The sequence below is a fragment of the Aptenodytes patagonicus genome, chromosome 3 (genome assembly GCF_965638725.1).
Source record: "Aptenodytes patagonicus chromosome 3, bAptPat1.pri.cur, whole genome shotgun sequence".
Taxonomy (NCBI): domain Eukaryota; kingdom Metazoa; phylum Chordata; class Aves; order Sphenisciformes; family Spheniscidae; genus Aptenodytes; species Aptenodytes patagonicus.
In genome coordinates, this window is record NC_134951.1 from 1,193,196 (window position 1) to 1,206,332 (window position 13,137).

The following is a 13,137-nucleotide window of genomic DNA, read 5'->3' on the forward strand; positions in this document are numbered from 1 at the left end:
GTAACTACTTAATTTCAAATAAGTATGTCTTGAATTGTTAACGTTAAATCTAATGCACTTAATCAGGTGGATATGCTGAGCTTTCCTTTGGCAGCCGTACAGCTTAACATATGAATAATAAATGCACTTTTCCTATGTGAAAAATAGAGCACGATGCCTACATTGGCTGGATTTGTGCACTTGGAGAGGAGCTGGGTTATTAAAAGCAGGAATATTTACAGCTCTGTTAAAATACCTAGTGCTATATAAACATGGAAGGAGTTGTGATAGACTCCCGGGTTTGAGTGTAGCGGGTGATGTTCCCTATTGAGGTCTAAATTTTTTCAAAGTTATTTAGACTCTTTGTATCATTTGTCAAGTTAAATGACAAGAACTTTTTTGCACAATGGGAACTGAAAATGCTTGCTCACAGTGGGAGAAATAGAAAATTGGCTTTATTATGAAGATTGAAAACTGTTGTGCGCAGCCATGTCACTTGTGGAGTTTGAACTCACCTCATGTCTCATTATAGACAGTATTATAATTAAACTTTGTAACTGTTTAAAGCATAATACTGGGCTCATTAATGCACCTTTTTAAAATGGAAATGTCTTTAATTTATAGCAGACCTTAACTTGTAATTACAGCTCTCTTGGACCAGAATTATGAGCACCTACTTTTAAACGTGCCGAGCTATTCTTGGTGCACCTCTGAGCTATTTTTGTTGCAAGCAACTTAAACCAGAGCACAACCACCTGCCCGTTCGTGGGCTGCACGTGATGGTCTCCTTCTATCGTGGGGCAGTAACGCGGCTCTTTCTCTTCCAGCTTGTGCGCTCACTGTGACGCTGCCGATGAGCCTCTATAACTTCTGCAAGTAAGTTTCTCTGTCCTCAAGTCTCCCTCCCTGCATTAGCACCTTTGCAAGAGCCCCCGAAGCCTTTTAGAACTTGGTTTCCTTGGTAGTTTTCAGACGACTGTTTTCAGTGTGGCAAAGCGGCTCTGACACACCAGAAGGTCCCAGTTTGCGGAGCGCACTGGGAGGAGTGGGCTGGCAGCCTGCTCAGCAGGGTCTTGGAGAAGAGCCCCCAGCTTTTGTAGGCTTGTCCCGCTGGTCACAACCCAGAGAGCCAGACAACCAGGTGCTCCTGTAATTCAGGAGTTTTTTGAGTGGACAATGAAAGGGGGCATCTTCCTCGTCTGACTGTGGTTATGATTGGTATCAGCAGTTTTGAGTAGCGGAATGGCCAATGAGATTTTGCAGCCCTCTCCTGAAGGCAGGGACCAGGTGTTTCTCAGCTGTGGTTCTGTGTATTTTCATTTCTTTGCTTGTGTTTCAGGGCCTATAAAAATAACACCTTGAAGCACCACTCTGTGTATGAAATCATGCTGCCACTGGTATCCCCAGTGTTGCTGTTCCTGCTCTGCACCACGTGGATCTTCATGTCCCCGACGGACATCCTGGAGGTCCATCCTAGACTCTTCTATTTCATGGTTGGAACAGCCTTCGCTAACATTTCTGTAAGCAGCTTTTGCTTTGTGCTCCAATTTATCCCCTGGGGAGCGTGAAGCCTGCCAGGACGCTTGGGAGGCAGGAAGGAAAAGACCAGCTCAAATGTGAGGAGAGAAGGGAGATGCGAAGATTAACTTAACAGCTTTTCTATTTTGCTATGATTGAAACAACAAACAGGAAAGTAGACAGGGTTTGGGGCCTGCGAGTTTTGTGCTGTAGCTCTCACTCTTGAGAAACTAGAGAATTGGTTAAATTGAGGGTGTTTACACGTGCATGCATCCTCTGTGTTGTGAATAGCAAACTGCTAGTACGAAAGGAGTTCCTGCTTCCTTTTTTGGGATAAATTTAAAATGTGGGAGACTAAAGCTTTTGTCAAAATCCGATTTAGCTGCATGTTGCATCTGTGCTTGCGTGAGACCTTAGCAAAGGCACCTGTGCTCGTCACCTGAGACATGTGGCTGAGCGGCTCTGTGTGTCCGTGCCCTGGGTCCAGCAGCTCACGCTGCTGCTTGGCAGGACTTTCTGATGATCGTGGAGGTAACGCTCGGTCAGCTCAAGGGAACTCCTTTTTCTTTTAAAGATGCCCTTGATGCCTGTTTCCCTATTACCTTTGAGCCCCATGAGGCTTTGCTCTGTGTCCCCCACAGGAATTCTAATGCAAAGAAAGGTCCCGAGTGAGAAACTCGGGGAAGCCGCATGATGGTAGTTGTAAGCGCAGACGATTGGTACGTGTACATGGTGACCATCCTCTCTGCACTGTGGACAGCTCTGGGCTTGCAGAGTCGATAGCAGGTGCAAGCTCTGACTGCTTTCTCTTCCTGCAGTGCCAACTGATCGTCTGTCAGATGAGCAGCACACGCTGCCAGCCTCTGAACTGGATGCTGCTCCCCATCGCGGCGGTGCTCTTCGTGGTGGTGTCCGGGTTCGCGCCGAACAGCGAGACGCTTCTCCTCTACTTGTTAACTGCTTTCCTCACCCTGGCGCACATCCACTACGGAGTGGTCGTGGTAGGTGAACGCAGCACGTCGGCTTCGGGCTTGGCTGCCGTGCTCTGGCTGCGGGCTTTGCTTGGGTGCTGCTGCTGTTTGGGGGGGAGAACACTCCGCTTAAAAATGGGAAAGTCAGTGGGAATGGCTCTCTGTGTCATGCTGTCTGTGACCGTATGAAACTTGAGCTGCCTTCCTTGCGAGAGGCTTGTGCGGGCTGTCGCGTGGGTTTGAAGCGAGCTTCGCACAATGTGATGGGGGGCTGTTGTACCGGAGATTAGTTTGAAACAAATACTCGCATCTCTGCTGCCGTGTTCAACTCACCCTGGCTGCAGCTTAGAGACCAGCTTTGGATGTAAGCCAGCAAGGGTGACCCACACCCTTGGGCAGTGGGAAGGGCGGCTCCAGTAGATACCCAGAGCAGCAGATGCTGTGTCTGCATGTTGGGCAGGAGTGCTTAATCTGGGAGTCTTAGTACAAAAAGTTAAACTGCTGTCGGTGTTGCTCTGGCTGATGAGTTCGATCTGTGACCCTGCTGACGTGCCCTGCGCTGGGAGTCACTGGGAGAGCCAGGATGGAGGGGGGATGTCCCTGCTAGGGAACGTGGGGATGCTGCAGCTGCTCTACCTTCTCCCCTGCTGCAAGGGCTGTGCAGAGATCCAGGGACCAATTTGCTCCCCTTGCTCTGTGCCAGCTCTGCCTGACTCCCTGAGTTTTGATTAAGAGAGAAAACAAAGTCAGAGGAGACCGAGTCCTATTAGAAATGCCCCAGGAAGCTGCTGAGGAACTAGGGCGAGGGACCCCATGTCCCCTGCGGAGCTGGCTGCTGCCACGTGTGTACACCCTCCTTGGGAAGCCCTGTCCCCTGGGAACCCCAGCTCTTAATGTGGAGCCTCCAGAGTTGAGTTTGAACTGTAATTACAGCAAAGAAGTAATAGCCAGGTTGTCTTGTCTTTCCAATTAGTGTAATGAGGGTTCTATGCAAGAAGGATTTGAGTAGCTAAGAAGCTTAAATAAATTTGGTCTTGGAGTCACAGCTGGAGATGGGGGACTGACCAGATGGTGTAATCCTCCTGTCTGTCCAGGCTTGCCCTTCCCCTGCAGTGAGCTTCTCAGTGCTCTGCTCCCCTAAGTTTATGTTCCCCTCGTTTCCCCCCGCCTCCAGCTTTCCAAGGGCCCATCTGTGCAGTCTTCTCTTCCAGGATAAAAGAGCCTTTATTGAGCTGAAGAGCCTTTTAAGGCTCTGTGGCTGGGACGTAATCCCAAACTGCTCTGAATTTGGGAGTAACGATTGGGAATAAACCCTCTGCCCTGACTCTCTGCCCAGCGTAGCCTCTGGTGCTGCTCAGCACTGCTCATTTTGGTTCTGCGATGACTGTTACCTTGCAGTCACCAGATGCCGGTGCCACGCCATCTGTTTTACCCTCCTGTCTGCGATTCTCTGAACCGTGCCTGAAAGCTTGTTTCCTGGAGCAGCTCTCAGTCCTCTGTAGTTTTCTCATGTCCTCAAAAGAGGCAGTGGACCCTTCTTCGAAAGGCTGCTGTAAAAGGCACGTGATTATCCAAAACCTGGTGTTGGGTTCCCCTCCTCTCTGTAACCCTCCTGTGTGTGTCTTTATGGTCAACGCAAAGTACCCGACCCCTAGTTTGAATTGCGAATGGATTCAGGGAGCAATTTTTCACATAGGTATCTGAGATTATCAAATTAATTTAAGCAAAATAATAAAAATATTGCTGGCAGGGGCAGAGAGGGAGCAGTACTGCAGGGTAAAATCCTGCGTGCCTGGGCTCAGGGCAGGCGTTTCTGACTCCTGCCCCTGCGGAGGGCAGGAATGGAGGTGAGCCTGCTCCCGGATAGACCGGGCTGTTACTTGGGAAGGTGCGGGAAGGGAGCAAGGCTGCACCTCGCGGGGCCAGGCACCCGGCCGGCCCCGGCATCGGGCTGGCAGAGACAGGGCTCGGCTCCTGGGCAGGGCAGCCCGGCTGGCCCCATAGCACCAGACAGAGATTGCAGTCCAGACCTGCTGCGCCCGTGGGGAGCGTGTAGGGTGGGGAAGGTGGGCGCGGGAAGGTGACGGGGCTTTGTCGGCCACTACAGGGAACCGGTCTGGCGCTCTGCCCGCTCTCCTCCTCGTCCCTCCGAGCCTCGCTAACCCGGTCCTGTTGTCTGCCTTGTCCCCAGGTGAGCCAGCTGAGCAGACACTTCAATATACGGCCCTTCTCGCTAAAGAAGCCCACGCCAGATTGACTAGGAGTGGAGGAAGAGAAAATCGGCTTGCGGTCTGCAGAAGTACTGTAAATAACTGCTGCAAATACCTGTAAATACTTCAACCATCACCACAGACCTAAACCTATCCTCTGGACAGACATCAGGGCAAAGTATGCACGGTATCCGGTGCAGCCAGGGCAGGGCTGGTACGGGGCAGCCCTCGCTGCTGTTGGACGAATGCAAGCTTTTGGTTTTGGGTGAAACTGGACGAGGAGGGTAGCCTTTCAGGTCACTATTACTGTGTATTAGACCAGCTGAATGTTCCCAGCGAAACCTCAAACTCCAGCTCTTGCTCAGGTAAAGCCGGTTGGGGATGCAAATGGCTTTACCCGAGCAAAGCATCTTGACCTGTCACCAAAACCAACGTAACAGCTGATTTCTACAAGGTCAGGGGAACATCCTGGTGGTCAGGGGAGTTCCTGTCTGTCCCTAATCCTGCTAGACAGCCCTTCTCCTGGGCTGGTACTTAGGGAGCAGATGGTGACAGTTCTCCCACATTCTGTCCTGCCTTCCTGCATTCACCCATTTGGGCAAATACTTGCACCTTTTTTTTAAGAGGGGAAAAAAAGAACAACACACAAAACTTCTAGTAATATTCTACTTGGGCGGGCTTAGAAAATCAGGGCTCAATTTCCTGTAAAAGTGGGAAGGCGGCTCCTGCCTCCCCTGCTCAAGCTGTGGGTACCTGGGACCACATCTCGACCGCATTCCTGTCTACGCGCATTCCCCGCCTGGGAGTGGGGTCTGGGCTCCGATCGGCAGCAGAAAGTGGCTTACACCAGCCTGTCTAACACAGAGCCAAACTCCCCCCTCTTCCTACCAGTATGAACTTGCTGTTGCGGGTCGGCTCTGCTGGGTCATTGCATGCTGCCTGAGCCTCTCCTTTTGTAGCAGCGCAGCCAGGCTCAGTCTGCGCGTCGCCCTTCCCACCAGACCATCAACGGCAGCAAATCCACCGCTTAGAGAAGCACCTTAATAAGTGTTGTGTTGGTTGTGTGTGCACTTTCAGGAAGCTCACAGGCGTGTGTGTGGTGGGGTCCTTTACAAATATCACTTTATTTTCAAAACCGTTGTCCCCAGCGGCTGCATGTCTCATCCAGGGATATATTTGTTTACTGTCCATCTGTAAAAGACGTTTGCATTGATTTTTTTTTTTTCAAACTTGTTTTTGTAATTGAGTTAGAGTGGGGTGGTGAAGACTGAATGCTGATTTTCTTTTCTGTTCACTTTATTTAATGAAGACCTGTGCTTGAATGAAGAGTGTAGCTTAAACCCAGGCTCTGGAAAGGCTGCATCCGGAAGCGAACAAGCACAGCAGATTGTGCATATGTAATCTACCATGGGAACAAAGTCGCTTATACACTGATTATTGTGCAACGTGGTTCGTAGAAGCTTGGTCACAGCATTTTCCTTCTGCAGGTGAAGACTCCTCCTGCTTTAGGAAACCTTCAAACTGTAACTACTATTTAATGCTTTTTCTTTTGTAAATTTGAATCATTGTCATGCAGACTATGAGACTTGAAATCCTGAGGCAAGCTCGCGTGTTCACTGCGTGTGGGGTGCGACCCTAAGGGTTGCTCGGTGACGGTACGCCCTGCGAGGAGCGAGCTGGTGCGTTCGTCTGGGCTGACGTCGCGGGAGGGCTCGGCTGAACGGCTGTGTGCTCGTGTGTCTGTACGGCTACGACGTGTCTGGGAAGGGTGGCTAGTCTGGGAGAGGGGGCAAATGGTTTTCAGAGTTTATTTAATAAAGTAGCTTACTCCTATATATTTTACTGACGTTGTACAGAAAAAAAAAACCCTAAGTGTACAAAAGAATTGGGCTGCGCTTGAATTTTTGACTCTCGCTATTTAATGAAATAAAATTATGAAGGGAGATAAACTGAAGTCACGCTCGCACAAGAATTACGGGGAATCTTAAAATGGGATGCAACACTTACCTATAGGATGTGTTCAGGTAGCAAAAATTGTGCTAGCAGCACTGACAAAAAGTGGAGGTGGGATGATTTCCTTTCTAGTTGTGTGTTTGCAGGACGAGGGAATAACTGAGCCGTTCCCTCGGGCTTTCCGCTGAGCTCTGGGGGTCCCAAGCCTTGTCCTGTCTCTTCCCCCTAGCATTACTGGGCCAGTGAGAATGCTGTGAGAAGCTGTCTGATCTTAAATCTTAGGATGTCGCTTTGTCTCCGTAATACGCTGTTTGTCTGTTGTCTCACCTAGCTGTGAGCTGGTGCGCTTCTGCAGCACGTAATACACCCTGAAAATCCCCTTTGTGAAGTTACAAACATGTGGAAGCAGGGCTTCCTCTCTAAAATCCTGCAAGTACTCGTCGTGCTGTAGGAGAAAGATCTCTCTTAAAAACTGGAACCACTTCCTATCTGCACAGGCTTTATCTTTGGACAGTCCTGGATTTTTGGTGCCTTAATTTATTGCACCTTGAAACTAGAAAAATATCTCCTTAAATCAGTGCTGGAAAACAGGCTCCCTTGCCTCGTAGTGCCGCCAGGCTTGTGGCAGAGCGAGGAGGGAGCAGACCTGATCTCGGCGCACAGGCGAGACTGTTCCCAACTCGTGCTGCTGCGAAGCCGAGGGGCGGGGGGTGGTGGTGGTGGTTCTGTTTGGGCTGTTAGAAATTAAGTGATTCCTGCACCCGGATTCTGGGAGGGGAACGGAAACAAACAGAAAGACCAAACTGTCTTGCCGTGGTGGGGTGTGGCATGCTGAGAAACAAACTATTTATTAATAATAATGGTTTTAAGTCTTAAGAATAAATGTATTCCTCGCTAACAGCATCTGAGGGCAATTGTGTTGTGGTGGTGGTTGCCTGCCTTGCTGGCTAGACCGCCCTTGCGGCGGGATGTGCTCCTTGGGACGGGAGAGAGTCCTGCGCAGGCTGGGTAGGACCTGCGCTCGCTCCTCAGCTCCTCCCGCCTGGTGTTTGAGAGCCGATCTGTGTTGTCTCTTCTTCCAGGGATAGTCACGATAATCATATTTTCTTACTGATGGACCTGCTGAGTTGATAACAGGACTGCCTTATGCTTTCCTAAATCTGTTTTGCACATTTTTATCTCAGTACGACTATTACCAGGAAAAAACCTGTTCAGGGAGAGGTGCAGTCCCTCAAGACCCGCTGGGACGTCAGTCTCTCGGCCTCGGGCTCCGGGCAGGTCCTTGTGCTGCGGTAAGAGGTGGCCAGCGCTGCCAGCCGCTCCCCGGTCCTCACCCCGACGCGGCCGGTCGGCCTTCTCTCTGAAGCAGGTTTTTGTGGGAGGCCGTGCCGTGCCGATGTGTCGGCACGGGACTTGCGTAGCCGAGGCAGAGAGGCGGCCTGGCTTGCAGCCTTTTTCATCTTGGTCTTGTGGTTCATATCACAGCTCCCGCCTCCGCACCGATCCAGGGACCTAGTGCAGGAATTCACAAGCGGAGCCGGGGCTGAGAGTGAAGTGCAGGTTTTGGGACCTCCTGGGGCTTGGGCAAAACTGGCCGGTGCGCTAAAAACAACGTTTTACAAGTACAAGCACCCACGCGCTGCTTGTTCCTTCCCCCGGTGTGTCTGTGCCGCAGTTAACTCCTCTCCTCTGCGGTCGGTCACCGCGGGGGCTCGGCAGCAGTCTCTCCTCTCATAAACATCAGCTGCCTGATACAGGCGGCTTTGCCAGAGCCAGGGGAGCAGCGTGTTGTAAGCATGAGCTTCTAAGGCTCTGGAAACGTATGTAAGCTCCTTAAATAGGGCTGGCCTGATGTTACCTCCCGGGTGCGTTGCGTACCTGCAGTTTGTAGTCTGAGAGCTGTTTTGATCTCAGTCAGGTCAGTTCTAGCAAGGCCCCTAAACTCTTCTCCTCTGAGAGCATCTGTGCCTGCTTGTGATGGACCTGGAAAGTCTCTAGAGAAATAGCGCTTTTTGGAAGCTAGCTCAGATCTTTTTTTTTTTTTTTTCCCATATGCGGGTCCAAGGGAACAGCTGATTTTTGTGCAAACACAAGCTGTAGCTGAGCTCTGGTCACCTTTATGGCAAAACTCTGCGTGGGGTTTCTGATCCCTTCCGACACCTGCAGGAACTTCCCTGAAGCGGAGCCTTGTTTCCAGTTGTCCCCGTTTGCTTTAGCGTGCATCACTCGCTTGAGAAGTGGGAGTCCTTCGGCGCACCAGCGTTCCCTTACACACCCCCATCCCAAAATCGTTCAGCGCGGTGTGTCGGCCTTGCTCTGGTGCCGTTGGCCAGCGGTGGCGATGGAGCTGGGTCAGCTAAAAGCTCGTTTACCCTTTGCTTTTCCAACGCACATCTGCAACTCCGGCGCGGGGCTGCGTTCATCCTGCTTTTGCCCGCCTGTTCTACCTTGCTGTGCTATGTCGAAGCAGTGGCCAAGGTGACGTGGAGGCTGCTCTTGGTGGGACACGGTGACGATGGGTGCTACGCTGGCTTCTTTGCCTCTGGAAAAGGTCACTGTTAGTTTGTAGAAGACCCTTTGGCCCATCCAGGTGTGGTCAGACCTGGCTTGAGAGGTCTCTAGGCTGGTCTCCGAGTACGTGGTCAGGCTGTCACTGCCCCAGGAGCGGAGGTTCTCGGTGAAATTCGCTGCTCACCCTCCAAGGTGCCGTTCATCTCGGCCAGTGGCATCTGTGGTGGCTGTTTGGTAGGAGCTGGTGCTGTGCTTCAGGTTGGAGACCTCATTAATCAAAATCTTCCTCCCCGCTCCCCCCGGGCAGTGTTTCAGACTGACCTACTTCTGTCCCTCGAGCTTTCAGCTGAAGTGGATGCTGGTTTTGGTAGCGGTCCATGTTGTGCTGGTGCCAGCCCCTCCGGAAGAGGAGGGTGGTGGGTCCCAGGCTGGTTTTGGCTCTGGTCTTCTGACTGAGTGCTGAATCGTTCTCTTCTCCAGCTGTAACCCTGCACCTAAAGGCAAACCAAGGCAGCAGCATCAAACCCAACCCGCAGAGGGGCTCCATGGGGTGAACCGGAGCATTTCAGACTCAACCCTTACATCTGAGTGGTTTTGCAAACAGTCCTGGCTCTCTGGGCTCTTACCACTGGGCCCCTGGTATTAGCGCAGGACAGGGAGCTTCTCTGCAACCCTTCAGAGCATCTGCGAAGGCCTGTGTCCGTGTGGCTGTTCGGTTTTCCTGGGCAGGGTGGGGAAGGAGTTGGTGGTGCTGCCTCGTCCTTCTAGAAACAAGTTGGGAGGCACTAACTGGACTTCTGCCACCGACCCCCTGGGCAGCGGGGCTGGAGAGCCGACGCTGCCGGCTGCTGTCCTGGTTCCTGGGGCCGTGGGGGCTGTGAAATGATGCAGGGAAGGACGCGTTTGGCGCTTGTGCCGGTGTGGTGGTTTGGTTCTGTCCCTTCCCCACTGAGTCTTTCTGAGGAGCTGCCGTCAGTGGGGGCCTGGCTCCCCTGGGGCTCGGGGTGCTCTGCCAGGCTCCCCATGGGAGCTGAGCAAGTCCGGTCCCTCTGCGCAGGGTTGCCCCTAAACAGAGATCGGACGAAGCAGCCTGGCTGTGAGCAGCGGTCCCGGCACCGCTGTGGTCCCAGGGACCCCGATCGCTTCTCTGGCGTCCTATCGCTGGGAGTTTAGGTACTGCAGTGGGTTTGAATTCCAGTCTGTTAAATGCTATTACTGAAATATTTATTGTGTTTAAACCAAACAAAAAACTATTAAAGTTCAGTAAAGAATAAAATTTTCCAAGCCTTTTAATGGTGTTTTGTCTTTTTTTCTTTTTTTTTTTTCTTCTTTCTTTCTGCTGAGCCGACAGCCCAGCTCAAGGGCGCAGGTTTGGGCAGCGGTGCCTGGGCTGGAGCTCCGGCCCCGCTTTGAGCAACCGCGCTTGCCATGGCAGAGGTAGAAAAGCTCCTGCGGGCTCTCCCTGCTGCCATGGGTTTTATTCACCTGCTGTGAGAGGCTGCGGCTGTGGTGTGTGTCGAGGTGCTGCAGGGAAGGGAGCGAGCTGGCTGCAGCGTTGGGGAGGACTCGGCAAGGAGAAGGCAGCGTTGCCCTGAGCTGTGCCTGCCCCGTGGCACCCTCCTGGGTTAATGGGACCCTGGGAGGGGGTACAGGGACACAGGGGGTTGCGCGTGGGGTGCGTGTGCAGCATCGCTCTTTTAGAATCATAGGATCATTAAGGTTGGAAAAGACCTCTAAGATCGTCGAGTCCAACCGTTTTAGCTGGAACACTGCCATCCCAAGGCTCTCCCTTGACCTGTAGGCTTCTCCCCTTTGCCCTGCCGCTTCTGCAGCCGGTGCTGACCCCTGGGTCCCTGTAAGTCATCGTGTACCCCGGTAACATTCCTCACACATGGTGAGGAAGAAGAAGGTAGGGTGAAGCACGGTACGGACTTGAGGGCATCGTGCGGAGAGATGGTTTCTTACTCGCTGGCTGCTCCTTAGCAGCGAGGCGGATAGAGCAGTCGGCAGAACTGGGGAGGCTGTGGGTTACAGCTGATGGGGTGGGTATGGCTGCTGCAGAAAGATGAAGCAGCAGCACGTGGACGTGTGATGGGTGATGGGCTGAGGGAGCAGCACGTCCTGCCCCGTTCCTGCCTGTGCAGGGTGCCAGTTTGGGCCCTGGGGAAAGAGGTGGCATCTCTGACCTCCCCAGGGCAGCCATCAGGGCTCCTCAGAGAACAGAGTCCCTGTCCCCAAACACCCTCTTCTTGGGGGTTTGGCCCCTGCTCGCCCCCCCCAGCAGCTCCCTTGGCAAGGGCCAAGGGCAGCCCTTGCAACGAAGCTGCGCCCTGCGGCAGGGTCCGTGTCCCTTGGGCAGCTGGGTCTGGATCTGTCCTCGCTCCAGGCTGCGGGCCCCGCTCTGCCACACGTCTGCCTGGGGTCAGCCCTAAGCCCCTCACGAGGGATTAAATCTCTAAAGCGCCCTTAGAGTTGGTGCTGCGCGTCCGCGGACGGCTTGGGCAGAAGCTGGGGCTGCGTGGGGCCGTGGCCACCGGCTGCTCCCGAGGACGGTCTGCCCCAAAATGCGGGCCTTGAAATGTGGAGCAGGCAGAGGTGCTGCGTTTCACTGGACGACCCTTTCCCGCCTCCTCGAAGCCGGGATCGCGGCCTGCTTCAACCACAGCTCATCCGATGCGGTGCTCGCCCTGACTGCGCCCAGGAAGGTGCCCTGGGAGAGGGAGGAGGCTGGGAGTCACTGGAAACTGGTGTTTTCCTGGCAGCGGCGTGGCTGCCCTGACGGGTCAGGACTCGGCTCTGCCCCCCATAAAGCTGCCCGCGATCGCAGCCAGCTCTTAGTGCCGTCGGCTTCGGTGCCGATTGGGGTGACCCCCGCCTTATCCTTGTGTATTGGGTTTGCGTGGCAAGGTTTTGGTAGTGGGGGGCGGGCGGCTGCAGCGGTGGCTTCTGTGAGAAGCTGCTAGAAGCTTCCCCCATGTCCGACAGAGCCCACGCCAGCCGGCTCCAAGACGGACCCGCCGCTGGCCAAGGCCGAGCCCATCGGCGATGGTGGTAGCGCCTCTGGGATAATGTATTTAAGAAGGGGGGAAAAAACCTGCGCAATTGAAACCAGAGAGAGGAGTGAGAATGTGTGAGAGAAACAGCTCTGCAGACACCAACGTCAGTGGAGAAGGAGGGGGAGGAGGTGCTCCAGGCGCCGGAGCAGAGGTTCCCCTGCAGCCCGTGGTGAAGACCATGGTGAGGCAGGCTGTGCCCCTGCAGCCCATGGAGGTCCACGGTGGAGGAGATATCCACCTGCAGCCCATGGAGGTCCACGGTGGAGCAGATATCCACCTGCAGCCCGTGGAGGACCCCACGCCGGAGCAGGTGGATGTGCCCGAAGGAGGCTGTGGCCCCACGGGAAGCCCGCACTGCAGCAGGCTCCTGGCAGGACCTGTGGCCCCGTGGAGAGAGGAGTCCACGCTGGAGCAGGTTTGCTGGCAGGACTTGTGACCGCGTGGGCGACCCACGCTGGAGCAGTCTGTTCCTGAAGGACTGCGTCCCGTGGGGGACCCACGCTGGAGCAGTCTGTTCCTGAAGGTCTGCACCCCAGGGGGGACCCACGCTGGAGCAGTCTGTTCCTGAAGGTCTGCACCCCAGGGGGGACCCACGCTGGAGCAGTCCGTTCCTGAAGGTCTGCACGCCGTGGAAAGGACCCACGCTGGAGCAGTCCGTTCCTGAAGGACTGCATCCCATGGGGAACCCACGCTGGAGCAGTCCGTTCCTGAAGGTCTGCACCCCATGGAAGGGACCCACGCTGGAGCAGTTCGTGAAGAACAGCAGCCCGTGGGAAGGATTCACGTTGGAGAAGTTGGTGGAGGACTGTCTCCCGTGGGAGGAACCCCACGCTGGAGCAGGGGAAGTGTGAGGAGGAAGGAGCGGCAGTGACAGCGTGTGGTGAACTGACCGCAACCCCCATTCCCCGTCCCCCCTGCGCTGCTCAGGGGGAGGAGGAA

The 13,137-nt window shown here is 54.0% G+C and overlaps 1 protein-coding gene across 2 annotated transcripts in view; it reads left to right on the forward strand.

Annotated features, from left to right (window-relative positions):
• The window catches only part of SELENOI (selenoprotein I), a 33,254-nt gene extending 26,627 nt beyond the window's left edge, over positions 1 to 6,627 (forward strand). Inside the window, exons 7-10 of one of the 2 annotated variants that reach the window (XM_076332481.1) lie at positions 807 to 855; positions 1,319 to 1,499; positions 2,316 to 2,498; positions 4,660 to 6,627. In XM_076332481.1, coding sequence (XP_076188596.1) covers positions 807 to 855; positions 1,319 to 1,499; positions 2,316 to 2,498; positions 4,660 to 4,776 — 530 coding nt within the window. In that variant the 3' untranslated portion in view covers positions 4,777 to 6,627. The remainder of the gene's footprint in view (positions 1 to 806; positions 856 to 1,318; positions 1,500 to 2,315; positions 2,499 to 4,659) is intronic. The other variant, XM_076332482.1, reaches the window with a different exon arrangement.
• The last annotated feature ends 6,510 nt before the right edge of the window (positions 6,628 to 13,137 follow it).